General features: G+C 47.4%; 1 protein-coding gene across 3 annotated transcripts in view; it reads left to right on the top strand.

Annotated features, from left to right (window-relative positions):
* Positions 1-27,646, top strand: part of PTPRN (protein tyrosine phosphatase receptor type N) — a 32,954-nt gene that overhangs the window by 338 nt on the left and 4,970 nt on the right. The window contains exons 2-19 of one of the 3 annotated variants that reach the window (XM_083590911.1): positions 9,019-9,069; positions 9,779-9,892; positions 10,845-10,950; positions 11,833-12,016; positions 12,611-12,809; positions 13,207-13,323; positions 13,794-13,831; positions 14,252-14,577; positions 15,461-15,547; positions 16,376-16,455; positions 17,025-17,089; positions 18,066-18,278; positions 18,477-18,692; positions 19,739-19,886; positions 20,504-20,577; positions 21,729-21,806; positions 23,111-23,230; positions 24,532-24,698. In XM_083590911.1, coding sequence (XP_083447037.1) covers positions 9,019-9,069; positions 9,779-9,892; positions 10,845-10,950; positions 11,833-12,016; positions 12,611-12,809; positions 13,207-13,323; positions 13,794-13,831; positions 14,252-14,577; positions 15,461-15,547; positions 16,376-16,455; positions 17,025-17,089; positions 18,066-18,278; positions 18,477-18,692; positions 19,739-19,886; positions 20,504-20,577; positions 21,729-21,806; positions 23,111-23,230; positions 24,532-24,698 — 2,383 coding nt within the window. Of the gene's footprint in view, positions 1-9,018; positions 9,070-9,778; positions 9,893-10,844; positions 10,951-11,832; positions 12,017-12,610; positions 12,927-13,206; positions 13,324-13,793; positions 13,832-14,251; positions 14,578-15,460; positions 15,548-16,375; positions 16,456-17,024; positions 17,090-18,065; positions 18,279-18,476; positions 18,693-19,738; positions 19,887-20,503; positions 20,578-21,728; positions 21,807-23,110; positions 23,231-24,531; positions 24,699-27,646 lie in introns of all 3 variants that reach the window. The other 2 variants (XM_083590910.1, XM_083590912.1) reach the window with 2 other exon arrangements.

The following is a 27,646-nucleotide window of genomic DNA, read 5'->3' as shown; positions in this document are numbered from 1 at the left end:
CGGGAAGGAGGGAGGGTGGCCAGAAGGGTAGGACTCTGGACGCCGGAGAGGGAAGGGGAAGGCTTCTTCGCTTGGGATGCTCGGAACTGGAGTGGGCGGGGTGAACGGGGGGGGGGGTCTTGGAGGAGCCAAGGAGCTCCTTCCTTCCCGGCTGGCAGAGATTAGGGGCAGCCCCTTCGCTTCCATATGGCAGCCTGGAGCTCCGCTTCCTATTTTTCGTGCACGCTGGAGCTCCCTAGCCCTGGTCTCCCCCCGCCCCCAAATAAATCCGTATTTCATTCCGCCCTGAGGATTGGAAAAGTATCCTTGGAGGAGGGTTGGGTTTCGACTATTAAATATGGTGGGGGTTTGGGGAGGAGGAGGTCGCTCTTAGAGACGGAAAGGTGGTGGAAACGAAGGGAGATGCCGGCCCCTTCGCTCTTACCCTTCCCGCAGGTTGCTCTTTCCCAGTGGGAGGCGGTGAGAAGTGGGGATCCCTTGGTTGTTGTTTTCTTTAAACATGTAACACGTCTGCATCAGTTCCGCTGGAAACATGGAGTGGAGCCTCTCCCCCCCCCATGCTGTCTCCCCACCCCCTTTCCCTATTTTGCTTCGCCTCTGAATCCTCCAGAATTTTCCCTCGGGCTTTAGGGTCCTGGCTGGGTGTTGGTGCTGGTTCCCCCTCCCCCCATCGCCCCCCGTTGCCCCCTTTTCCTTGCACAGCTCTCGATGTATTTCTCTACCCACACGCACCCCACTCTCCCATGGGATGTTTTCCTCCTTTTCCCTGGTGCGGCTTCAGCCCCCGCCAAAGGGAGATTGTCACCATTTTGCGTGGCAGCCTGTCATGTGTACGTCACAGCGTTGTTAGCCTTGGCTGGCTTTGCCTCCCCTTTCTCTGTTCAGCTCCAGAGTAGACCTCTTCTCCCCCCCCCCCGCCGTGTTTTCCTCCTCAATTCAGTCACTGACGTCATTCTCTCTCGCTGGGACTTTCTCTTCACCCCCCTCCCCTTTTCCAGCCTGACCCAGCTGCCTGTTGCAAACATCCACTGTGCCCCTTTAGAAACTGCCTTCCTTGCTTCCTTCCTTCCTCTCACTGGCTGAAGAAAGCTGGGATGCTGAGAGGGATTCCTTCTAGGAAACAGCAGAGCTCTCTCCATCAAGTGCTATAAAAGTGCAGAGGAATAAGCTTAGCTTGGTACCCTCTCTGGGCCTGGTTATTGATTTCGGCTTCCTTCTTGGCAGTTCCTTATTTGCAAAATGAATCCATAGGTTGCTTTTTCTTTTTAATGAGGTTGCATCAGGAAATGGCGCAGGAAGGTCAATGTTCCTTTTTCCTTGCAGCTCTCAAACTTGGGCAAATCTGCATCTTGGTTCAGTGCTTCAGTAGCACTTGGCTGAATAGGTTGGATGTACAGCCACCGCTTCCAGAACCACTACTCAGCCATGCACTGAACAAATGTGAAGGTTCATGAATCTTTTGGATGTTTGCTCTTGGACCACCCTCCTTTGCAGGCTGTCTTTTATTAGATGCCTCTCTTGGGTGGGGGGGCATTCAAGAGGGCAAGGTTGTTGCTTGTCAGTTTTGGGAGAAACTGTTAACGTAGGGAGCTGCAAGCTCTTTATTCCATGTTCAAGGAGGGAAGTAAATGAACTGATCTGCCATGTGGATGAATTTTGACGTAGAATGATTACTGGAAGCTTTTCACCTAATATAGGTTAGGTGCTGAGGATGGACTCCTTTGCTGATCAGTTTCCTGCCCTCCTTGGCAGTGAGGGTGCATTAGAGACTGTGTGGTGGGTGGTGGGAATGCTGGAATGGGGGGGGGGAGAAATCCCTCACACCGAACCCAGTGATGGCCATGGAATATGAGTGCATTGCTTGGGCCATGGGCCTTTAATGCACAGGAACCACGAAGGACACTTGTGGTGGCATGGAGGCTTGAGTTGTGGCCAGATGGTATAAAATCAAAGAGCTGAACTGGCTCATTTAAGGGAAGGGTTGGATAGGTCTTATCACTAGCCCCAGGGCATGATAGTAATCTGCGTGTGGATACTTTGCTGGCTTTTTGTATTTAAAACTTGACCTTTGCTTTCCCTTGACCTGTGGGGATGCTGGTAAAGCTGTCTGAGACTAGGCTGAACAGTAATGAGCATGGGTTAATATGGGGGTAAAATTAAGAGATTTCCACCACATTTAGAAAATTCTGCCTGGTGTGTTTATAGAAATAGAAGGCTTGAAGGCAAAAATATTAAGCTTGATGTTTGTTGTTCAACCAAAGTCCCACTCCTTCTACCTCCTATGACATGTTAGAAGTCTAGATCAGTGTCAATGAATAGGATGCTTTTTGGCAACCTACAATAATGTGTCAGAGTATGGTAGGTCTTTACCTTTCTTTCCTGCCAAAAATCCACATGTCAGCATTCATATTGCCATGGATGAAGATGGCAGAAGCATTTCCTATTCTTCTGAACTTATTTGCACAACTCATATATCAGGGGTAGCCCTTTGGATGCTGTTGGACTACAACTCCCATCACCCTTGACCATTGGCCATGCTAGCTGGGGCTAATGGGAGTCTAACAACAGCTGGAAGGCCACAGATTCTTCACTCCTGAAATAAAGAAAAAAAGGTGGCTACTGATAACCAGTTACCCAGTGGTTAGCTACCATGATGTGCATGTAACCACATGGCAAGCTATCCACCTATATTGTTGTGCCAACTATTGAGGAAAATCTTTCCACACTTCTGCACATCATCTGAAATCCAGGGAAGAGGAGGGGAAGTGGAAAGGTTCTTCTTGTCACATAACAGGTCAATAGACAACCAGCTTGCTAAATATAGTGGCAAGTTGTTATTTGTAAACTTAGACAGCCTTGTTCATTCACTCAGCAAAACAATAGCACCTGATTTATGTAACTCAGACTCCATTCAGCACTGGCGTATATGGTAAAGAGTTTGAGGCAGTGCTTTCCAGGTTAGATTTGACATTCTGTCGCCCTACTTGCAAAATTGTGCAGTAACTGAGGAGAAGAAAAGGATTGTAGAGGCACTGAGCTGTGGCTGCACAAGAGCGAGACCAAAATATGGAAAGGTAAAATTATTTGTTTGGTCACCAATTTGCAAGAACGTCTCTTTGATCCTTGCCAGCATGCTCTCTACCAGACTCCATAGTTCTGATGGGGAGTCGGTTTTGAGCTCAAACATTGTCCTCAGAAGTAAAAGAAAGACCTGGCTGTCTGTCAAAAAGGAAAACCTATGCATCATTACCTGCCTGAAAATGGATCTGAAGTACAAGAGGTTGTGACCAAAATGTGAAGGTATTTTAATGAGGTTTGGGCAGCTCAGAAATGGAAACTGAGCATATTCTGCCCGTATATTGTTTGTGTACATGCTGTCCCTGACATTGCCTGTTATTTAATTGCTTGAATAACACATAGCACCTAGTGTGGTTTTCCCCTTAGCTTTCCAGCTGCACATTTTGTGTCCATCTACACACTAAAGAAACCCTGCAGCAGACGAAGAACTCTTCCCTGGTCAAAAATCAAAATATTGCACATGAGCCTATTTCTCCCTCATTCACTTTCTAAAAGCCATTTCTTGCCCTTTGAGAATCCTAATGTGGCAGAATTGTTTCCCTGTTCTTTATTAGCTGCTAGGAATTGAACACCAAGTACTGTTTACAGGGGGAAGGCAATTGCAGCTTCAGCAAGCATTTGTAAACAGCAAGTTTCTCATGGCCTTCCACATTTTGACTAGAAGCCAAATCCTATTGCCAGTACAGCATCTGCAGTGATATTAATCTCTCTGTGTATGCATGTGTGTGTGTGTGTGTGTGTGTGTGAGAGAGAGAGAGAGAGAGAGAGAGAAAGAGAGAATGTATTTTTAATGTAGCATTAAAAATATATCAAGGTTTAATGAAATACATTTTAAAAATAACTCTGCATGTTGGGCATACATACTGGGTGTACACAATGAGTATATTGTGGCTTTGTTAGAAACTTGTTTTTCAGTCAGGTTCTGGAGTGCCCTATCTCCCATCATGTTGCTCTTTTACTTCTATGTCTGTCAAGCAGAAAAGCTGGGCTTTAAAAATACTTCAAAGTCTTCTCAGTCTGTTTGGAGTGTGTGGGTTTGGGTAAGAAATCTGGCTTTGTGATACCAGGAGACCCACTGAAAGACTTCTGCAGGCCTTTTGCTATCCTGGCTTGCACACATTCATAGGGAATACTCGGGCTACAGTGCAGGAATGAGGCAGCAGTTCATGGCTTGAGAACAGCCTTGCAATGTATAAATATTTTGGTCTGTAGCTTCCTGAAGGCTCCAAGCACTGAGGAAGGCCAGGGGCATTTTAAACAACTGCTTGCACCACATCAACTCTGGCTGCAACACACATGGAACTTCTTGTCTTCAACCATTTTGGGAGTTCTTCTCTATGTCTATGGATTTCAGAACTGGGGAAGAATGATCAAGCAGTCTATCTTGGGATCTCAGTGCAGATGGGGAAAGTTTTTGGCTCTCCTTCTTGATTCTTGGAAATAATAATAATATTAATAATAATAATTTATTATTTATACCCAACCCATCTGGCTGAGTTTCTCCAGCCACTCTGGATGGCTCCCAATCAAGTGTTAAAAACAATACAGCATTAAATATTTAAAATGTCCCTAAAACCAGGCTGTTCTTCCTGTCCATCTTCCCCACCCCACCCAACACGGCAAGTGACTATTTCCTAAAGCTATTAGCCCATTTCTTCCTTTCAAAAATATCAAGGGCCAATTAGTTGCAAAGGCTGGCCAAATTAATCCAAGATGCCAATTGTTATGTTAACAAACAACCAAAAAATATTGGTGTGATGGAAGAGCCACTAGCTGAAAACTTGCTCCCCCCTCCGGCCCGGTTGTATTTGGGGTTTGCAGTGCACAGCCCTCCTTGAATGAAGACCCAAACATGGCCCCATGCAGTCAGAGATATTCCCTGTGGACATTTGGAGGTGCCAAGAAACATGCTGGGATTTCCCCTGGCATGTCATTTGTGTGTAGGATCTCAAGAGGAGGAAGAAAGGATTGCGCTATAGCAGATGAAAAGGAAGTACCTTGGACCAATGAGGGGTATTAAGGTGAAACCATGAAACTTGGAAATTGCTTCATTGTAGGGGCTTGGAAAACCTGTCATTGCCTTTTTCGACTACCCTGATCTTGAGCCCTGTTAGCCAGGTAGGAGCAGCAGACTCCCTTGGTTAATATAAATAATGTTCTACTGGGATAAATAGGAAAGGATGTGCAGAGAGAGAGGACTGTAGAAGGGACTTCCTTTCCTAATTAGGAGCTCTGCCTCGTCCAAGAGTGTACTCCTTCTCCCCCTTGTGGGGAACAATGCTGCCTAGCACCTTGGTGGTGGTGTAGACAGATTCTAAGGAGCTGCCACCTGCCGTCTGTAGAGATTGAGACCTATCCCCAACCAGCATCTTTTGACATTTTTGCTTAAATCTCATTTTGAAGGGTCCATATTGGACTCTGCTGAACATGTAACTAGAATTTGCCTAGGACAGGTGTGCTGACAGAGCCAGAGCCATCCTTGCTGTGCTTGGCTGCAGAATCCCATTCCTCTGGAGGCCTCTGACTCACACCGACAAAGACGTCAGTGGTAGCGCAACGCAAGTGTGTTTCCGCGGCCTGCTCTGACTCACTGGCTGGGCAGCTGTGATATTCATTGTGGATGTGGCTGATGGGCAAAGAGACCTACTATTTTTGTGCTCTGGTGCTCTGCTTTCTTCTACATTTCATGGCATTATAAATGAAGAAGAGAGAGAGACACAAACTACATATCTACTTTTGAGACCGTTTCTCCCTGTGGATGTGAAACCGCCTTCTAGCAACCTGCCTTCATGGGCTGTCCCTTGCACCCAGCATTTGCCAGAGCTGGGTATCGTATGCCCATGTCCCCCATCTGTGTAAATTATAATTACACGCTTTTGAATCAGATGACCCCCATAGGTTTCTCTCCAGTCCTGATACCCGTAGCATTAATCTGTGTAGTTCTGATGCATTGGAACACCAGGAATGCCAAACGATCCGTCACAGTTCCAGAGACTTCTTTGTGTGATTCATAGCCTCTTTGATTATCTCCTGATAGAAGATCTCGGGTGGGGGGGGGTAGTGCCCCCCCACTGCTCGTCATTTTCAGAACCGCTCTGGGTAGCTTTTAGTAAGAATAGGAATAGGTTAACCCCTGGGTTTTCCACTTGTGAGGTGGGCCCCTGGGGCAATTGTTTTATTTTAGCTGTTTGTATCCCATCTTTTAGGGCAAGCCCACACAAGGATGCTTACAATAAGAAATTATAATTGGTGCACACAGTTCCAGGGAGGGAGGGAATTCTGAATCCGGCCCCCAACTTGTTAGGGCCAAATTAGAATCAACCTTAATTGTGTGAGTGCTGTTAATGTGCATGGGTTTTGTTAGACAAATAGCTGAGTGAAGCCTATGCTGCTGGGTAAACATTTAGGGCCTGGGGAGGGTTAATTCTCTTATCTCCCTGCCAAGGTCTCTCTGCTGCTCAAACTGCTATCTGCATTTCAAGGGAACATCCACTGCTGCCAGTGGGAGCTTATGAGCCATACTAGTTTCCTCCTCACCTTCGCTGTCCCCCAGTAGCTCAATTTCCCTCTCTGCTGCTTTTTATATAGCAAAAACACATTGGGTGCCTTCATGCAATTAACATCACTTTTTAGTTTTTCCTATCGCTAACCTTACTAAGGAGTCTTTGGTGAGGCACATGGTCAACATAACTGTCTAGCCTCCCAGGGAATGATTCGTTCTGCCACTTCTTTCATTATCTTGTATATGACCTTTTAATTGTTGAGCGTTTTTTAAATTTATTACCACCTTGGATTTTGTCCTTGTTAGCCACCTTCTCTATTCATTTTAAAAATACATTTTTATTATGCCTTTCTGCTTTAACAAATCACTGAAGGCAGCTCTTAAAATTTTAGAAGACACATGTACATAAAACTAACAATAAAACTTTAACTAAAAACAGCAGTTAAGATCTTCAGTACAAAAACTGAAAAGAAAAGAAATGCAAGCAGCAGTTGTTCATGCTTAAAAAACACCCCTCGATGCCTTCTGAAATAAGGATATATTCACAAGTCACCAAAAGCAAATAGCTAAGTGGGCTTTCCAAGGAAGAGAGCTCCAGAGCTGTGACTGCAGTAACTGGAAAAGCCCTGTCCTTTTGGTTCAAAAAGGAGGATAATAAACACTTGGACAAAGGGACAGGAAGGAAGGTTCTCAGTCAGTTGCCAATACCAAGCCTAGCTTGGCTGTGTAGATATTGTAGGCTCAGGGCTATTGGTAGCAGTATCTGTATCCATATTGGATGGGTGAGCTACGTTGTATAACAGTATTTTCTCCTCCCAGAGAATCAGTGGCACACCTGGAAGCTTCTGGGGATTTTCACATTTTACACGGCAATCATGTCTACTGCTTATATAGCATTGTTTGCCTTGATGATTGCCATAAAATGAAGTGTGTGTGTGTGTGTACAGAGGTGATAGATATCTGGGAGGGAGCAATGTCCAATTTAAGCCTTGTTGCACATACTGTGTGTCCCTGTGCCTTTAGAGAGATGGGTCTGCTCTTCATGATTCATGGTAGTTGCTGAAAGACACAAACACACACATGGCAGGCATCTGCTCCATAAAATATGAATCTACCCTTAGGGAACGTTCTTAGTTTATATACTTCATTCTACATCTCCCTCTTGTTTGCTATTAAATGTCATTTTCTAAATGTTTGAAAGCGGTGCCACCATTGGGGGGGGCAGGTTGGGGAAGAGTAGGAAATACTGAAAGCTTAACAAAGGGAAAAACACAGCAATGCCCTTTTTGTGTTGGTTTTGCCTCCAGAAAGGTATATCCTAACACCCATACACAATATCTGGTAATTCCTGAAACAGTTCTCCCAGATATTTTTAATTGAAACTTTGCTGCACATATATTTTGCCTGATTCCTTTCCTCTGTTTATTTACTGTTTTAAGTGATAAGGCCCAGCTAATGAGAGAGAGAGGTGCTCCACCTTCACCCCCTGTAGCAAAGTCATTCTAATATTTGGGGGAATAGGGAATCTGTGCCTGTTCTTCAAGTGGACTTAATTTCCTTGCCTCAGTTGTGGCAAAGATTGGGGCTGGTAAGTTTCAGTACCATGGTTAGCTCCTTGCAGACAGCTTGAGTCTCAGCAATAAAGCACCATTGACAAGTTTAAAAGTTGCTTTTGCATCCTTCATTCACTCAGGGTTTAGAAGGGAATCCAGGCGATGTCATTATCAAAAGGTTGGATTCCTGTATTTTCTGTCAACCCTGCCCCCTCCTTTTTTTTTTTTTTAAAAAAGGCTAATCACTAGCTTCTTTATTTCGTCATGGTGACCATTGCTTACGGTATTCCTGAATTGTCCTTGAAGGTGATGGTTATTGCTGGGTTAGCTATAGATCTGTGTGATTAGATTATTATTTAACTTGTTATTATTGTTTAAACAGTTCATTTACCACTTGACAACAGTCACGTCTAAGCAGGGTAAAAGAAATACCTTGTATAAAAAAGTAAACACTTATTAAAAGTATAAAATCAGACTTCAGTTTAAGTGCCTGCTGGAATAATAATTTAAAAAGTCATCAGTAGGTGCTGGAATTGAACAGGGAGGAGGCCTGCCTGACCTCTACTGGAAGGGCATTCCATAAAATTGGGCCCACAATACGGAGCACACTGCTCTTGGTGGATACGACTCATGCATCAGTGACTGCACTGTGGCAATTGAGTCCAACAAGATCATACGTACGTAAGGACATCCTGAAGGTAGAAAGAAATGAGTTCTATTCATTTGAAACATTGTAATATAATTTAGGTATTGAAATACATACTATTTGCAGTAGCCAAGTAGATCTGAGCCCCTGCGAAGCAGTCAAGCTGGAGCATCTCTTATATGAATTATAATACTGTCTCTCTGGAAAACTCTGGTGTGTCTCTGTCACTCTCTTTCCAGGCTGCCTATTTGACAGAAGACTCTGCTCCCAACAGGAAGTCTGTGTGCAAGGTAAATAAGCTTGGGATGGATTGGAATTAAGGGAATTAAGTCCACAGGGAGGAAAAGCACCTGTTGCTGCAGAGTGATGTACACTTATTTCCCCTGCTGTGTTAAAATATGCTTTCTGCATTTGTTATGACGGCGGGGGGGGGGGAGGAGAGGACCACATGTGCAGCAGGCTCTGATCTGGAAGCCTTTCTGCCCCAAGAATGGGACAAGTGCTTGCTTCTTTTCCATGTTGGCATGTTTCCTTGAGATACTCCTCGATGCTTCTCATATGAATTATAGCCTTGTTGTGATATTGGTCCATTTGGGCATCTAATGGTAGAAGGCGTGACTGCACACCTTGTGCTCACAAGACAAAATTATTTCACTTTCCCTGTCTCTTAGTGCAATCCTATCCAGGTTTGCCTTGGGCTAAATCCCACTGAATTCAATGAGGCTTACTTCCGGGAAAGTATATTTCAACTTCAAGCTTTTGCATATCTAAGTATCTTAGGAGGGACGTTTGTGAAATTCATTGGAAACATTTTGAGTTTCCAGTGTATTCACACCCTATATTGAAGCTCCCCATAAGCTGTGCAGCAGCCTGCTATCCACCATCTCATCTGCCTAGCTGTGTTATTCTCTGACCCTACTTTTCTCTTCCCCCTCCTTTCACCGATCTTTCCACCCTGAGTTGCATGACCACTGTCTCATAGTCATGTTATCTTTGCAGATGGATTGTTTGGTCAGTGCCAGGAAGGTTCCCTTCGAGATAAGCCGTACTTCCAGGTCACAGCCTCTGTGCTCCAGCGTTTGCAGGATGTGCTACGGCATCTCATGGCACAAGGTAAGTGAGGAGGAGGAGGAGGAGGAGGAGAATTAACGTAAGATGAGGGAAGTGAGCCAGCTCTGCACAAACCAGGAGAGGGAATTAAGAGCACTCTATGCCCCTTCTTCTAGTCTTGGCAACATTACTTGGGAGTCTGTCCAACCCCCCGGACCAGAGAACCCTCTACCAAGTGGGACCATTGGTCCATTTAGTGCAATATTGTGTGAACTGACTGGCAGTGGCAGCAGCTCTCAGGATTTCAGATGAAATTCTCTCCCAGCCCCACCTGGAAATGCTGGGCATTGAACTTGAGATCTTCTGCATGCAAATCAGATGCTTTAGCACTGAGCTATGGCATCATGCTATAAATGCATACTATAATCAGGCACATCTAACATATGCTCAGACTATGGTTCCTCCAAGCTGGATGTTGTTGTTTTTGGTGTGTGTATTTTGCAAAATATTGTGGCAATAATAGTGCATTAGAAGTGGACTTGCACTGGACCAACCATGCCTCAATCCACTTTATTAGTTGTTCTGCAATGCTTCCCCAACATTGCTGCATTGTTGCACAACAAAAGCAGGGCAAAAAGTAAACGGGAACATTTATGGTATAAATAGGTGCAGCATTTCAGCAGGAAGTTGTTGGGCTTCGAAACAAAGCAGTGTATCTTCCCCAAAACTTTTGCAGGTGCAAACAGTATTGAAAGGAGAAGCATATATAACAGCCATACAATTCACAATAAAATGGATGGGGCCCTGCATTTTACTATTTTTATCTGGCAAATACCTGTCCCTATATTTTTGGGGGGATGCTGTGCTAAAATCTTTAGTCTTAGTTTCTGCAGTTGGTCATTCTTTGGAGTATAGCTGCTTCCCAAGGATTGGATGATATTCATAGTTTCAGCGCTGGATTTAACACTTGGCTATTGTGGCCATGCTTTGACTTAGCTCTCCATCTTCATGGCAGGTTTATCATGGCAGGATGACCTTACCCAACATGTGATCTCCCGGGAGATGGAACGCATCCCCAGACTTCACCTTCCACCTCCTTGGGAGTCTGTAGCTGAGAACAGGTAAGGGGAACAGTTCATTTGGAATGTGAGCTTTTACTTGAGTTGCTGCCATTAATTTTCATCCAATATCTGCTTATCACAACTGAGAGGGGGAAATGTCTCTTGGAAAATAAATGGGAACTCCCTTGTCTCCCAGCTGATAGTCATCTGTCTGTCACTCAGAATGACAATTTTTAAGAAAGGGACAACTCAAACACAAAAACAAGCACAGAGAAGTCTGTGCTTCTCTCAGCCAAGGTCCACTTATCCACATTGAAGGGAAAGGAAGCTGTTGTAGGTGGTTTGAGATCTGACTCCAGTGCTCACTTGTACAACACTAATTTCAGAGCGGAACACTCCTCTTCCAGGAGCTTGTAAAGCTTGCGAGACATTTAGAAATGTCTTATTCTTAAACTCTCAACGTAAGAACCACCTTTGAACAAATCTTAAGGCAACATTTTATTCTCTCCACGTCTATAAAATCTCTTTCTCTTGCTTATTTGTGGTGCTTTCCCCCCTCTTTCTGTACACAACTGTTTTGAAGGCAAAGACTCTTGAGAGCCCAAGAAATAAGGCAGCAAATCTTTGTGGAAACAAACTCAAAAAGTGCCAGGAAGAGAACTGGAAATGGCAGGACTTAAAAATAAACAGAGACAGCCCACTATGACATTTGGAAACTCCCCATGATGATGTCCACAAGATGTCCAAGCAGTGGCCATCGATGCAAGAACACTTAACTGTATCAGGATGAGAAAACTTCCCTACAGAGAGTTAGAGGCGCTGCCCCTGATAATATTGTAGCAGGCAAAAAACACATCTTGTTGGACTGGGAAATGGGAGCTTCTAGATGCCAAGCTTCATATTGATAGCATAATATATTGCCCATGACTGTTCTCTTTTCAGGTTCCCGCCTAGTCACCTGTCTCCAAGGAAATCCTCTTTGCCACCAGAGCCTGCCTCCCTCCAGACAGCTCATCAGCCTCCTCTCCCTCCAGTCCTCCTGCAGCGGTACCTGGAGCTGCTGTTGGCTTCTCAGCCTGAGCTAGGCTACAAGGAGCCCTTCTTATCTTCATATCCACATCACCAGGTGTGTCTTAGCAGTGCTGCATACAGAGTAAGGGCAAGGAGTCTTCATGAAGAGCTGGAAGGAGAGTCAAGGGCCTGTCCTGTGATTTGCAAGGTGGCCTGTTCAAACGGAGAGAACTGAATGTGCTTAGGAGGCCTAAGTTTTACTGAAGCGTTGAGTAGGAAGGAGTCACTTCAAAGCCTGAGCAGAACTGTGACTGCTGATGATAGATTTTGGACTGCAGGCCACTGAATACTAAACTGCACCACTTTGCCTTTGGAAAAAGTTTCTTGCTGGCTAGGATGAAGGATATTTAGAGGGGGTGGGATGCTTATAGTGTTTTATTTTAACCCATAAGTTCCAATCAGTCACTTCAGTTGCTAATTTTTTACTATATCCTTTCAACCTAAAAGTTCCTTTTGTCATCTATTTCTTTTTTAGAAACCCACCAACTCCTTATTAAACCCCATATGCCTAACTGCACAAAAGCTTATTTTGCACTGTACTTTTGTTTTTTTACATTGCACAAAATGGGTCTAGCTGCATGTTAGGACACACTCTGCTGCCCTCTGCCGTGAACACTTCAAGATTGCCTTTCTGTTTCCCTGTGTTCAGTTCAGCTACCCAGATGGTACCTTCCGGGACAACCCCAATGCTCACAGCGCTGAGCACCCTGTTCTGCTGGACCGAGCTGCTGCTTCTAAGGCCCTGTTTGGTGCCAGCACTGCTCCCTCCTATAGGGGGCAGCAGGGACTGGATGGAGGTCAACTTTTCCAGGACCTGGGAGCACTTTACCTAACACAGGAGCAGACAGGTAAATCGAGAACTATGGCGCAGCAGAAGCACGATTCCAGGACGGATGGCCCCTTTCCGGACTATGGCGACAGCTCTGAATACAGAGGGGAGCCCCGGGCACTCCTGGCAGAGCCAGGTGAGACTGTTCCTACCTGTGTTTCACTAAGGGGTTCCTCAAGCACTTTGTAGCTCAGGGGTGAGGAATCTGTGCTCTTGTGGATGCTGTTGGACTCCTCCCATCTGCTCCAGTCAGTCTTGCCCAACGGTCAAGATTAATGGGAGTTGTAGTACAATGGCCTATGGAGGCCGCAGGATCCCCACCCCTGTTGTAGCTTGTTATCTCAGCCTAGAAGCCTTGGTGCTAGTGGGGCTGCTGTTGCAACACCTTCCCTCTTTCCCCAATTTCCCTTCCACAGATAGAGCACTAGAGAGGCTGGCAGCAGTGCTTGCCAGCTATGGCATCAGGCCCCAGGATCTCACTCCCCAGCATCTCAGCTCCCTTGCTGGTCTTCTCCGGCTCCTCAGGAGTCCAGGTAAGATCGGCAAGATGGTATAAGTAAGAGGATCTGGGAGAAGAGGCAGCTGGGATGTCTATAGCTGAAGGAGAGGAGATGGAGAGAGGGTTGTGTGTGTCTGGGGGTAACATGGAACAATATCCGGACTATGTCTGCATTGACAAGGGCCGAGCTGTGCTGTTACTGTGATGATCCAGCCCTGCTCCTCACAATCTGGGGATAAATCTGAGTTGGAGCTCTATCCAGAACCTGTTTTTCTGTGTTGGTGCTTAGCTGTGGAGCCCATGAAGTAGTAATGAAAGGGAGCGTGTACTTGCTGTACAGAATACCTTTACTGCTATGTAATCAAAACGCCAACCCTACCCCCTCCTGCACATCTGGGAACATTGGGCAGAGGTTCCAAAGTGGGTAGTTTGATTTCCAGGTTGGCTTGAGGATTTAAGATCTCATACCTTAAAAACTAAATACTCTTCTAATTCTCTCCCCAGCTGGTAGGCTTGGATCAGACACTCCAGAATCTAAGCGGGTAAGCAGCTCCTTCTAGAGGCAAGGGGCAGTCTCCAGCCCAGAGTTCCTAAGGTCCTCTTAAGATTGTTGGAATTCGCTTTCACACAGTTTACAGGGGGCAAATGGTATGGGAAGCCTGAGTTGATAAACCAACGTCTTGCCCTGAGGAGTAGACTTGGCCTGTACCTAACCTGTTCCAGCCCCTATAGTACAATCCTCCACAGCTAGTTTCTAGATGGACAGCCTGTGGAGAAGATTGGGTGTGTGCCCCTGAGACCTGAAGGCAGAGTTGGCCAGCCTGAGGCTGATAATGAACAGGCACAGTTAACGATTCAGGGGCTTTGGTTGGAGTAGAGGGCAGGAGGGATCACCCAACCGCTGGTGGTTGCAGATTGGAAGTGTTGAGGTGCTGGTGAGTGATGTGCCTCTTTCTCCTCAGGTGACAGAAGCTGAAATGCAACATGGGGAGGAGCTGGAGCCACCCCCCTCTCAAGAGAGCTATGTCAGTGCTGTGCCCACAGAGGGGCAGGTGCAGGCACAGAGGGAGACGCTTAGCCCAACTAAGGCCAAAATAACCATGACGACAGCTTCCCCAGAACAACCTGAGCCCCTCCGTGCTGGTGAGGGAGAAGAAGCTGGCCTCAAGAGGCAGGTGGCAGTGATGAAGAAGAGCCACACATCAGTAGGGGGACCTGGCAAGGATGAGGACCGGCCAGAGACAGCGCTGGCTGCTGAGGAATATGGCTACATTGTCACTGACCAAAAGTGAGGGAAGGGGCAGGACATGGGGGGAAGGGGGAGGGCCAAGGAAATAGGAGTTAGGCCAGTGGGGGCGAGGTGTGTGCTCTCTAACATTTGGGAGATAGGGTACTATTTGAGAGGTAAAAATGCATGTGCTTGTCTAACATAGGCACGAGATCAAGACACACTATTATTATTATTATTATTATTATTATTATTATTATTATTATTATTATTTAAATTTGTATTCCGCCCTTCAGCTGAAGATTACAGGGCAGTTCACAACTTAAAAGCACAAAATGATAACGCAAAATACATTTAAAAAGAACCCTGCTCCCATAAGCGCATTTAAAAAGCCATAGAATGCTTAATCAGCCAAAGGCCTAGTTATAGAGAAACGTTTTCGTATGGCACCTGAAGATACGTAATGAGGGCGCTAGGCTAGCCTCCCTGGGGAGAGCAGTCCACAAGTGGGGAGCCACTACAGAAAAGGCCTCTTCTTGTGTTGCCACCCTCTGGCCCTCTTGTGGAGGAGGGGGCACATGAAGAAGGGCATCAGGTGTGTGGGGAAATGAGGTTTCAGTGAGGGAGAACAAGGAATGTTCTTCTCTCAACACCTGGTCCCTCAAATCCTATGGCTTCTTGCTGTTGCACTTGGGCAAAGCTGGACTTTAATCCCAACACATATTTGCCATCTTGTTCAGATTGTTGGGTTGTCTTGACAGCTCTCATGGGCTACATTGCTTAGGTGTTTCCTTAGAGTGGGTGGCAGGAGGTTGTTGGCATTCGCTTGTTGTATACCAGTACAAGGAAAGTGTTGCCCTCCCGCTTTTTGCCTCCCAATGTTTCTCCCATGCATGCTTTTCCCATTGGCTCCTGGCCTCTCCTCTGTCTCCACCACCTGCAGGCCACTGGGTCTTGCTGCTGGCATCCGGCTCCTGGAGATCCTGGCTGAGCACGTGCACTTGTCCACTGCCAGTTTCATCAACATCAGGCAAGTGCTACTGGGACTTAACTGAGAGGTGGGGATCCATAAGGAACTGGAGTGTGTTGCTGCCTCTGACACCTCAGGAAGGGGAGGAGCCTGGTGAGGCAGGCTGGAGAGGGTTCTGGAAGCATATCCTGAGGAAGATGCCTTTCCCAAGACTGAGGGGTCTTTTGGGATCTCCGCAATGCTTTTCAAGTAGCTAATGTATCCTGTCCTGGCAGGTTCCCATTGCTGGATGGTCACAAGGCGCTTGCCTATTTATATAAATACGGTTACCTGAAGTGGCATTGGAAGTTGTTGCGTCAGCTGGCTTATACCGAAGACACAACTTTTATTAAAAGTGGGCAAGGAACTGGATGACATTGTGGCCACAGTCTCTCTCTCTTTCCTTCCCTTTCTCATATTGTTGCCTGCTTGCATTGAAATTGGAACTAGGCCCCAACCCTTCTGCATACCCAACATTATGATTGTGATATCGCTTCTTGGCCTGAGACAAAACACAGGTGGCCTTTACTGTGCCTGACTCCAAGCTGCTAATTGGTAAATAAAGGAGGTGTCATGAGATTAGAGGGTTAGATATTGCCAGGGCTTTTTTCCCCCCTCAATAAAAAAAGCCAGAAATCACTGAAACTCAGTTCCGGCACCTCAGGTGGGTGCCATTGCTAATATAAGAGAACAAGGTTGAGTCCTGGCACCTCTTTTTCTAGAAAAATAGCACTGGATATTGTTGAACATGGTAATACACAAAGCAGCAGAGGCAACCTGCTTTGTGGGTGTATATTGTGCTAGGATGGAATCGGGACACCTTGTAACCTCAAACCTCTCGCCTTGCAGTGTTGTGGGCCCAGCTCTCACCTTCCGCATCCGTCAAAACCACCAAAACCTGTCTCTGGGTGATGTGGCCAACAGGGCTGGTAAGTTGACTCTGAAACGATAGTTGCAACACATGAGAATGCATCAGGTTACAGACTCATTTCACCATCCTGGATCTAGAAGGACTCTAGTGATTCTTCTCACATTAGATATGGAACAGGAGGGCTGGAGAATACTCCAGATGGACTCCAAATCCCATTAGTTGCAGCCAGCATATTCAGTAGTCAGGGAGGAGGTAGACCAGCAAGGCTGGGAGGAGTACAGCTTCCCCACTCCTGCCCTACAACATTGTACTCCTGCCCTACAACCTCCTGACTTGGTGCTTGGCCACCCTTTATCCTGCTGTCCACCTGCCCAGTTAATGTCCATGTGTAGAGTATCCATTTCTTCCTTCAGATGCAATAGGCAAACATCAGTGAAGGCAGCTGCCTTTAGTAAACAAAGTAAGGAAGGCTATCATGCAACATGGCAGTGATCCAGAGATAGCAATTAGCACACCACTCCCTGGGCCACTCAAAAGGCTTCACTCCCCCAGCAACTGCCTGCCTGCCTGCCTGCCTTTGCCCTTTTGCCAGCTGTCCCTCCTTTTTTGTCCCTTTTTCCCATCTAGCACTGGTGAAGCCACAGCTGGAGACGGAGGTGGGAGTGAAGATCCTACAGACAGGTGTTGGGCAGGTAAAGCTGGGGGGTCATAGGCCTTGGGATTTGCAGTGGTCTTTGGGTTTTGACCATAGCCCTATTTAAGAGTTTAAGCAAGATAACGGAGAAGCAGGGTTGGTTGTGCTGCTCAGACCTGCCCTCTGAAGCACACCCACCTCTACACAGTTCAGAGCCCTTCACAGCTCTAAAGCAGAGATCTGCCCCCAACTTGGTGGAAGCACCCAATGCAGTTTGAATCCCTGGTTGTGCTTGGCTTTAAATCCTTACAGGAGGCCTGTATGAGTGGAAGAGGCTCCTTGCTTCTGACATTTACCTTCAAAACTCATGGAAGGCTCTAAACTGTGTAGAGATGATGGGGTGGAGCTTAGCCACATGGACCTGCTCTTCCTAGCATGTTTATCTGCATGTGAGCAGGCCGAGTACCTGAATACGGCCAGGGATTAGTCAAGAAGTGGGGCTTGGAGAATCCTGGATCACCAGCCCAGCATCGCCCAAGTCAAATTTGAAAGTGAGTGGGGCAGGGGCCCTCCAGATGCTATTGGACCGCAGCTTGCATCAGCCAGTGTGGCCAGTAATCAGGGATGCTGGGAGTTGTAGTCCAACAGCTCCTGGAGCTCCCCAGCCCTGCAGTGCCCTGGCAGCAAGAGACCAACCGAGGGATTGGATCACGTGTGGTGGGGCTTCCAGCATGCAGGTTCAGAGTGGGAGGAAATGTACTGGCTGCAGATTACGTAACGTAGGGAAGAAGAGTTTGGCAGGGACGCCCATGGACTGCTGGGGTTTTCACAGTGGATCAAGGAAATGAGAACTTTTTTCTTCAAGGAGCCAGAGGAAATCCTGGTTGGTTTCCATGATACAAAGATCGTGGGAGCGGCAGCAGCCACCGACTGCCACATGTGCCAATTTTGACTCTCTCTTCCGCCTTTGCTTGTCCCAGGAGCTCCTTCCTATCCCACTGTGCTGCTCTTGACTCCTTTCTGCTTCTCCACAGCGCAACGAGGCTGCGACCTACCCGCACCCCACACACTTTGGCGACACCTTCCGCTCGGTGCTGCTCACCTTTGTCCTGCTGGCCTGCGTGGCTGGCATTGTGATAGCCGCCGCGGTGGTCTTCTGTCTGCGCCAGCATGCCAAGCAGCGAGAGAAAGAGCGGTTGGCAGGGCTGGGGCCTGAGGGAGCGGCTGACAGCACCTTTGAATACCAGGTACGGTGCAGCCCATTTTGCCCTTTGCAAAGAGCTGCAAATTGGGGCTGTTTCCCCAAAGTTTGGGAGGAGCCACAAAGCTTCTGTCCTGGAAGAGGAGCTTTGTGTGCAAGGACACTGCTTTGTTGCCTCTGACGTTCGCCCTGCCTGTGGCAGATCTTTAGTACATTAGCTGCTGCAGCTGTGTCTTTCCCACAGGAGTTGTGTCGGCAGCACATGGCTGCCAAATCACTGTTTGGCCGTGCCGAAGCTCCCTCGCCCTCCGCTCCGGCGGAGAATTCCCGCGTCAGCAGTGTCTCCTCACAGTTCAGCGATGCGCCCCAGGCCAGCCCCAGCTCCCACAGCAGCACACCATCCTGGTGCGAGGAGCCTGTGCAATCCAACATGGACATCTCTACTGGGCACATGATTCTGGTGAGGCGTGTTTGCACCGTGTGTGTTTCTGTGTGGAGGTACAGGCTTTATTGAGGTGCAAAGTTGCCAGATACTTTGCAACAACCAGAGGTGCTATGGACTAGTGGTGGGGAACCTGTGGTCTTAAAAGTGACATTGGACCCCAACTCCCATCATCCCTGGCCACTGGCCATACTGGCTGAGGCAAAGGGATGGTGGAGTTCAACCATATCTGAAGCAACACAGGTTCCCATCTTTAGACATACAATTATTATGTGTGGGCAAAATGATAGTAGATGAAATGACAAGATTTCTGATTTCAGATAGTACACAGCAGTGCCCCTGCTGTCTTTTGCTCCCCATGGATCTTGGCCTATAGATATCAGCAGTCTCCTTTTTAATGGTTGGCTATTTCTGGGACAGCCAACACAGTGTCGTCCAGATGTTTAGGGCCATAACTCCAGTCCAGAACATCTGGGCAGCACCATATTGGCTACCCCTGGACCTTTTATTTCTTTATTTGGCAGAACTGATATTCTGCTTAATCAACAAGAACCTCTTATGTGGTTTACATAAAACAATATGAAATATGAAGAAACATTTGAAAAAAAATACCATGGTTATGCTAAAACGTATGCAGGATTTGAAGTATAGCAGCAGATGAGAATTGTAGTTTAATAATTTATAATTAACATATATAATGGGTAAAATATAAGTAATATAGCAGCTTTATAAGGTCAGAAAAGAACTGCCGTGGAAAGGTGGATAGAAAGTCAATGGAAATGAGAGATTTGCTCTGATGGTTGTTTAAAAGAATTTGCAAAATTTGAAAGGTTAATAAAATAAATATTAACAAAAATATAAATGAAGAACACTGGTAAGAGCGAACATTAAAAACATTTTTTTTCATAATATAAATAAAACCAGCAGTTTCAAACAACATCTGCGTAATAAAATTGCATGTTTAAAATTACTTGTCTGGGGTAGTGTATGTGCAGATGTGCTTGTGCAAGTGGACATGTTTAGGAGGTGGTAATGATGCTGCCCCCCCCCCCCGTCGCCTGTAGGCATACATGGAGGACCACCTGCGCAACCGTGACCGGTTAGCCAAGGAGTGGCAGGCGCTGTGTGCATACCAGGCTGAGCCTAATGCCTGTGAGGCTGCGCAGCGTGAAGCAAACATCAAGAAAAACCGCAACCCTGATTATGTGCCCTGTGAGTAGCACAGAACGGTGCTTCTTCCTGGTATCCCTGTTTCCAGGGCCACTGCTGGCATGCCAGTTCTGAGGCTCTTCTGCATGGGGATTGTTGAATGATTGCATGACCAATGACTTGCTTTTTTCCAGTTTTAATTTGCATTTCAAAGCAAATTTGTCTAGTCTGCACTTTCTAAAACAATGCGCAAACGGAAACACAGCCATTCCTTGAAATTTGGACTTCTCCAAAGTTTCCGGGGGAGTTCTCCCACCAAGGGATGTGCACAAAAAATGCATATGCCAGTGTGCACAGAAATGCATATATTTCTGAAAATAAGATACTAAAATGGTATTAGGGGGAATGTGTATATTAGGATAAATTTTCACTAAAATGCTGGTGACTTTAAGGACTTTTTTTTTTTAAAAAGCAAACTGATGTGGCAATGTGGAGAGCTGAACTTAAGAATGGAAAAATGAGAAACTGATAGAAACTGGAATGGAAGGATTCACCCGTCCTTAGTGATAGCTCGTGTTCTCTGAGAACTCCAGGACTGAGGCCCAGAACCCTCCAGGGGTCCCTGGCTACTCAGTTGGGTCCTGTTACATTAACTCATTGCACTTTATTGCTGTTTCCAGACGATCATGCCCGCATCAAGCTGAAGGCAGAGAGCAATCCATCCCGCAGTGACTTCATCAATGCCAGCCCTATTGTGAGTGCCACAAACTCAGATTCACACTCTCCACTGAACTGCCCCCTTGAATCCACTGAATCTGTCACACTGCCCTCATGTAAGAGGCAACCTTTTGCTCGGTCAAGTCTATCAACTGTGGCTCATTTTTAAGTGATGTCCTCAAAGACACCAGGTCCCTTCACTAAAATACGACAGACCCATCATAAATGAAAGCACAGACTCTCCCACCCTTCCCTGGCCACGAGCTCTTCCTGAGTCCAACAAACTCATTTTTCTGAATGCGCCCTCCCAGTGCTGCCAAACTGGAGGGAAAAGCTGGATGCTTTCCCAAGTGCTATCTTACCTGCCTTCCAGAATCAGGTAAACTTTCTTGCTCTCTTGTCATGTAGCCCTGCTCCTCCTAGTGTTGAAACTGGGCAAATACCCTTCCACTAACCTAAACTCTCCCCTTTCAGACTGTCTATGTATCATAGGGGACTCATAGAATTGTAGAGTTGGACGGGACCATGTGGATCATCTAGTCCAATTCCCTCCAATGCAGGAAACTTTTGCCCAACATGGGGCTCAAACCACTAACCATGAAATTAAGGGTCTCATGCTTTACTGACTGTAACCCCTTTAGGGAAAGTCCTTCAGCCAATCAACCTTCTATCGTGGATGTTTAAAGGAAATCTATCTTGAATAGCAACGTGTATGACTCTAGTACAGTAGAGTGGACAATATGAATTCTATTCAAGTATGAATGGACCTAAGTTAGTAATGTTCATTCATTTTAACTGGTCTGCTCTAAACAAAAGCTAGTTTTTATATACAAACCTATATAGTTGAGACTGGTTTTATTTTTTCTCTTCTTTCTCTTGCCCCCATACCTACCCAGGCACGGTGACTTATCCTCCTAACTAACAATTTGGGAGGGTGGGATAGTTTGCTGCTTGTGGATTTGTGAGCCTGGACAATGACAAGCCATGGGAAAAGAATTAATTTCTAATGTTCAGGGTACAGCTAAGCATGATTGCTGTCTTGGCACAAGATTTCCATCCAGAGTTATCGAGATTAGCAAAGTTAAGGCAGACTAGAGTCCTGCCCCTGGACCTGGACCTCTTTTACCCCTAGTTCCACTCTTCCCCTTCCCTCCAAGATGAGTATAACACATATTATTTTCTCTGCAGATTGACCATGATCCACGGATGCCAGCATACATTGCTACGCAGGGGCCACCGTCCCACACCATCGCTGACTTCTGGCAGGTGAGGTAGGCATGGCTCATGGTAGCCTATTCAGGGAAGATCTTGCTCAAGGGTGGTGTGGGGGCAAAGAGGCATTTAGGATGTGGCCCTTACTCCTGCACTGTGTGAGAAAGCTGACTGACCCTTGTTTGGGAGAGATTCACGCTGTCTGCGTTAATATGCTATACGGAGCCCTTAGATGAGGTGGTGGCAATGAATAGCCTGTAGGGCAGGCAAAGATTGGGAACCTGTGGCCTTTCAGATGTTGTTGGGACTCCATCAGCCCCAACCACCATGGCTAATGGTCAGGGATGATGGGAGTTGTAGTCCAGCAACAGGAGCAGCTACGTCCTTGCCCTACAGGCTATTCATGGTTGCCACCTCCTCTAGGGGCTCATGCATTCCCCATCCCTGCTGTAGAGAAACCTTCAATCCTGGCCATGGATGAAGCTCTGCATGCTCCATGCTGAGGCACTGCCATGAATAAATTTTGTGAATTGGCAAAGGTCCTGAATATTGGCTTGTTTTTGCATGATTAGTTTTGCCCTTTGTGTGATTTTATGTTACTTTTACTAGCCAGAAGGAGGAGGTACACAAAGCATTGGCGCTCAATCTGTAAAAGTCCTCCTTGGCTCTCCTCTAAGAATTTGGCTAGACCATGGCCTGTACGTTTCCAAGCTTACCTCTGCAGTCATGAGGGAATGAAACTTGTCCTTTTGCTTTGTTTTTAAACTGAAGCGAAGATTTACTAAATTCTGTGCCTGACACGGTGCCAAGTTTCATGGGGTGGCTATGGATGTCTGGCCCTACGCACAGCCCTGCGGTAGCTTTCAGGCCACTCTGGTTCACATTCTACCTGGAAATGAAGTAGAGGTGGGGCCCATCCTGGACAGGAGGGAGAGGAACAACCTCTTCATTCCTGTGTGCTAGATGGTTTTGGTCTCTGACTTGCCCTGTAAGAACATAAGCACTGCTGGGTCAGGCCAAAGGCCCTCCTAGTCTAGCATCCTCTTCTCACAATGGCCTACCAGATGCCTCTGAGAAGCCTGTGAGCAGGACCTGAGCACAACAGCACTCAGCTTGTGTCTGGCATTCAGAGGCACGCTGCCTCCAACAGTGTTTGGAACAAAGCCCTTGTAACTATCAGCCATTGGTAGCTTTATCCTCTATGACTCTGTCCTATGAGAACATACAACCTGGGCCCATTCCCTCGACCCACACCTGCCCCTTAGTACCTGCTGTGGACTCTGCCTTCTTCTGGTCTAGAGAAGAAGGGTGTTTGCATTTTGAGGGCTGGGAATTCAATGTCTGTTGCTTGTGCATAGATGGTGTGGGAGAACGGCTGCACCGTCATTGTCATGCTGAGCCCTCTAGTGGAGGACGGCGTCAAGCAGTGTGACCGCTACTGGCCTGATGAGGGCTCCTCCCTGTACCACATCTATGAGGTGAGCCTGGCGAACGGTGGCCCAAGGGCCTGCAGACACGGTTATTTTGTGATCACCATCCCTGAACTTGTCCCAGTCTCCTATTTATGTGATGCAAGGAAAAGGAATCCCAAGTTGCCACTCTTTTTATGGGCATCTAGGGAGCATACTGAGTTGGCACAGTGGTCCATCTAGCTCAGTACTGACTACACTGACTGGCAGTGGCTGTCTCCCAGCCCTACCTGGAGATGCTGGGGACTGAACTGGGGACCTTCTGCATTCAAGGTGGATGCTCTGCCACTGAGCTGCACCCCTTCCTTTTCATGCAGCTCCCTGCTGTGTGACTGAGCTGAGCACAGCCCTACTGAGAAGCCCAGAGATGCTGGCTCTGTGGGAAAGGCTTGTGACATCTGCCCCACCCACATGGGCACACCATTTACGTGCACCTCTCCCCTCCCCCAGTTGGGAGCATGTCAGAGAGAACTACCTGCTATGTAGCCAGTTCCTCCTCATCCTCCTCCTGCCACAGTCTCTTCCCTGATCCTGGGTAGCTAGCTGCCTACCGCCCACCAAAATCCTTGGTTCTTAAGCCCTCTTGGGCAATGCAAAAGCCATCTTATATGTACAGAGAGCATAAGGAAACAAATTCCTTGAATTGCTGAATGCTAAGCTGCTTTGTGGCCTCGCAAGGTAACATTGTTGGCCATCCCTGCCCCAAACTCTTACTGCTTTGCACAATTCTGTAACCCTGCAAAGGGCCAGGAAGTGATGTGATTGGCCCAAGATAACTTCTGCAAGGGCTGCCTGGTTGATATGCTTGCTGGGTCCGCAGCCCTGAGAGGAACTGCCTATGAAAACCAAATGGTGCAGACAAACCCCGCCAGCTGGCTGTATGGACACAGTGCTCACGAGGGAAGAGCAAGACAAGCCCTACGTGGGCCTGACAACTGCAGGGGTGAACAGAGTCCCGCTTCTCCTGGTCCAGGGAGAGCCAATGTGGTAATCTCTAGATATTGTTGGACTCCAGCTCCCATGGTCCCTGACTGCTGCCCACGCTGGCTGGGACTGATGGGAGTTGGAGTCCTGCAACTTCTGGAGAGGAACCACGCAAGCTACTCCCGCTCTAGCCACTTGGGGAAATGGTAGGAAAGGAATTACAATTGACTGAGCAGAATAAAGCACTGGGGCTGGTCTGGGCTGGGGGAATAGCAGCAGGGGAAACTGGGGGCTGGTTGGCTTATGTGTAGTTGGCTAGGGAAGGATAAGGCCTCTCAGTTAATATGCTATTTTTCTCCCTCTCTCCCCCTGTCCCCACCTTCCAGGTGAACCTGGTCTCTGAACATATCTGGTGTGAGGATTTCCTGGTGCGCAGCTTCTACCTGAAGAACGTCCAGTCTCAGGAGACACGAACTCTGACACAGTTTCACTTCCTGAGCTGGCCTGCAGAGGGCATCCCCACCACCACACGGCCTCTCCTTGACTTCCGCAGGTGTGGGATTTCGTGCCTCCCCCCTCAGTGGTCAACTAGGATGAGATGTTGCGGGGGGGGGGGCCCTCTGGCACATGGTGTCTGTGATAGCACTGGGCAAAGAGGAGGGTTAGGAGTCAGAGCTTATGTAGCTGAGTTCCTGGAAATGGGCTAGGCCATGTTTCGAATCTTTCCTAGCTATTCTGGTCCAGAGGAAGGTCTTCAGGACCAGTGTTAGGAAGCCTTCAGGGGAAAGGGAGGAAGACTTGAGTACCATAGAAAGAAGGCACAAGTTAACCTACTACATTACTTGTGCCCCTTGGAGCCATATGAAGGCACCCAAGGCAAAAGCTCTGCAGGGTTTTTTCACGAGCTTGATATCCCCTCAGAATGGGTGTCACAGGCAGGTCACAGTTAGGATCGGTGGAAATGGAGTCAAGTGCCCTTCTGGATCCTCATAATGTGTGCTGATGACCCTTACAGTACTATCTCCTTCCCCACCCTCTGCAATACCGATGAGAAGCCTGGTTTTTGTGTATTGAGGCACTCCATTTTTCTTGCATCCCAAAGGCTCTAAGGGAGCCATCAAAGTCCTCTTCAGCAGCCTTCCCCCCACCCCCACCCCCATTTCCAGAACCAATTACCTGCATCACTCCAGACTTAGGAACTGGAGGTGTCACTCAAAAGTAAATTGCATTGATGCCGACTGTGTCGTTTAGCCCGATGGTGTTAACTTTGTGCAGGAAGGAATGTTCTGGTGCATGAGTCATGCTGGGAGTCCCTGTAATGGTTGGGAAATAGTGTGCCTCTGGGCTTTAGCTCTGTGGAGCGTCCGCTCTGACTATAGAGGCTGCAGTGCTGAGGGGCTACCTGGAAGTAACATAATTACTCACTGTGCTGCATTATTTGTGTGGGTCAGAGTGTGGCGTGTGGGCTGGTAGTGACGCTTAACGTAGATGACGAACCCTTTGCCTTTCAGCTTTAGTATCAGCCTTAGAGAAAGGTAACCTCAGAAGGTACTGATGTGGGGGGAGCATAATTTGGCATTTAGTATAGGATGCTCGATACTTCGGGTGTGCGCGCACATGCGCCCACACTTGCAGTGCAAATGACGAAGGCCCTGCAAGGTCACGAATGAATCAGGAATTACATGTAGTAGCGATATTGCCTCTCTGCACCGTCACCGCAGTCCTGTGAATGCTTTAACTGGAATGTGTTTTGGGAGATGCGGACTTCAAAACAGGCAAGGATGGGGGGGGGGACTGACTCCGAATGCCTCTAATTAAATGAGAAAAGTTTCGTGACTGGAAAACACACTTCAGATATAGACAGGGGAGTTGTGTGCAGCTGGACCCTTTGAATTCCACACACCTTACTCAAAAGGGTGCCATTGAGGAGCAGTATGAAACACAGTTCACACCAGATACGATTTATTCTTCAGGACTGGCCATTTCCCCTGATTATTGTGAAGTATGAACACAGAATCACAAGAAATGTTATGGAGATACGCATTTTTGAAAGGCAATGAATGTTTGCTTTAGTTACAGCAGGGTTCAAAGAATGGGGCTATTGGACTTTGCCGGGCATCTTCCTCCCCACCTCCTACCAAGATCTGGAAATGGCCCCCTGCGCTGCCTCCCTCCCCAGTCCAGTTTCCATATGGGGAAAACCAAGTGGGATGTCTTACGCCAGCTGTGAGGACCATTTGGCGCTCCAAATGTTGCTGAAATACAGCTCCCATCAGTCCCAGCAAGCATGGCCAGTGGCCGGGGTTGATGTGAACTGTTTGTTCAGCATTAACTGGAGGGCCAAAGGGGTCCCCACACTTATCTTAGTCTAATGAAGGTAACTATGCAAATATGTGTCATTATTCTGCATGTTTTCTGACAGCAGCCAAGGATCAACATTTCTGAGGGTCCCAAATTCAGCTATGGTCTATGTTGTGTGGGTTCTCCCCACCACCCAGCCTCACAGTGAGATGAGATCCAATGGATAAAAACACTGCATGGGGCAAAAAAAGTGGAGAAAACACTGTAAAGGAGCAGAGGGAGACTGCGAAATTGGGTCCTTTTCCCCCTTATAGAGAGTTTGTGTCTGGAGCGATTGGCCCATCTTACGCAACCTGCTTCCAAATTATTTCTAACCTGTTTTATCCCCTCTGTCTTGTCCCTCCCGCGTGCTCCAATAAGCCTCTCTTTCTTTCTTTCTCTCTCTCTGCATCCATCCATCCTCCTTGTGCAAGGGGACTCCTGCTGCCTTGACATCTGTGCTGGCGGTGGGTGTGGACGTGGGGTTGCTTAGCTTCCCCGGCAGCCATTGCAAAAAGAGGCATCTCTGTGCATTTCCAGATCCATTAGGAAAACTCTCTGTGTGGCTTCAGGCTTGGAAGATGACAGAGAGGAAAGGATCCCGGTGTCACGGCTTGGGGTTCAACGGTTCCTGTGGCCTTCTCAGCTTCCCCCACCAATGGGCAGCATTTGGGGGCCCAGGGCACATGTGCAACCTAAGCAAGCTGAAATACGAGAGGATCCCAGCTTGCTCTCAGCTCTGCCTTTCTCTCCCATCTGTGTCCTGTTGGTGCTGCTTTATGAGGCTCTTTGCCTCTCTAGTTCCCTATGGAAATTGCTTAGCTCTTTCCTCTGCCTGCATTACACCATTGCGCTCTCTCTCTCTCCTTCACCACCACCACCACCTCTCCTCCTCTTCTTCCTTCCTTCCTTTTTCCTCTCTCTTTTTTCTCTCACAGCCGCCAGTGTCATTTTTGTGATTTGCAGCTAGTAATCCTGGCCCAGTTGCATAGTCACAAAAGTGATCATTGGCCGCTGTGCTGGCTGCATGGAATGAGACAGGGCCTCAGCTGCTGTCGTGCTCCACCTTCTGCCCTCCCTCCCTGCTCTGCCCTCGTTCACCAGAGCAAAAGAGGCCCAAAACTAGATCCAGTCTCTTACGTGCAGATTTCCATTGGAGAA

Source organism: Podarcis filfolensis (assembly GCF_964270895.1).
Source record: "Podarcis filfolensis genome assembly, chromosome: 1".
Classification (NCBI taxonomy): Eukaryota; Metazoa; Chordata; class Lepidosauria; order Squamata; family Lacertidae; genus Podarcis; species Podarcis filfolensis.
The sequence above is the reverse complement of the archived record's forward strand: the minus strand, read 5'-3'. Positions and strand labels throughout refer to the sequence as shown.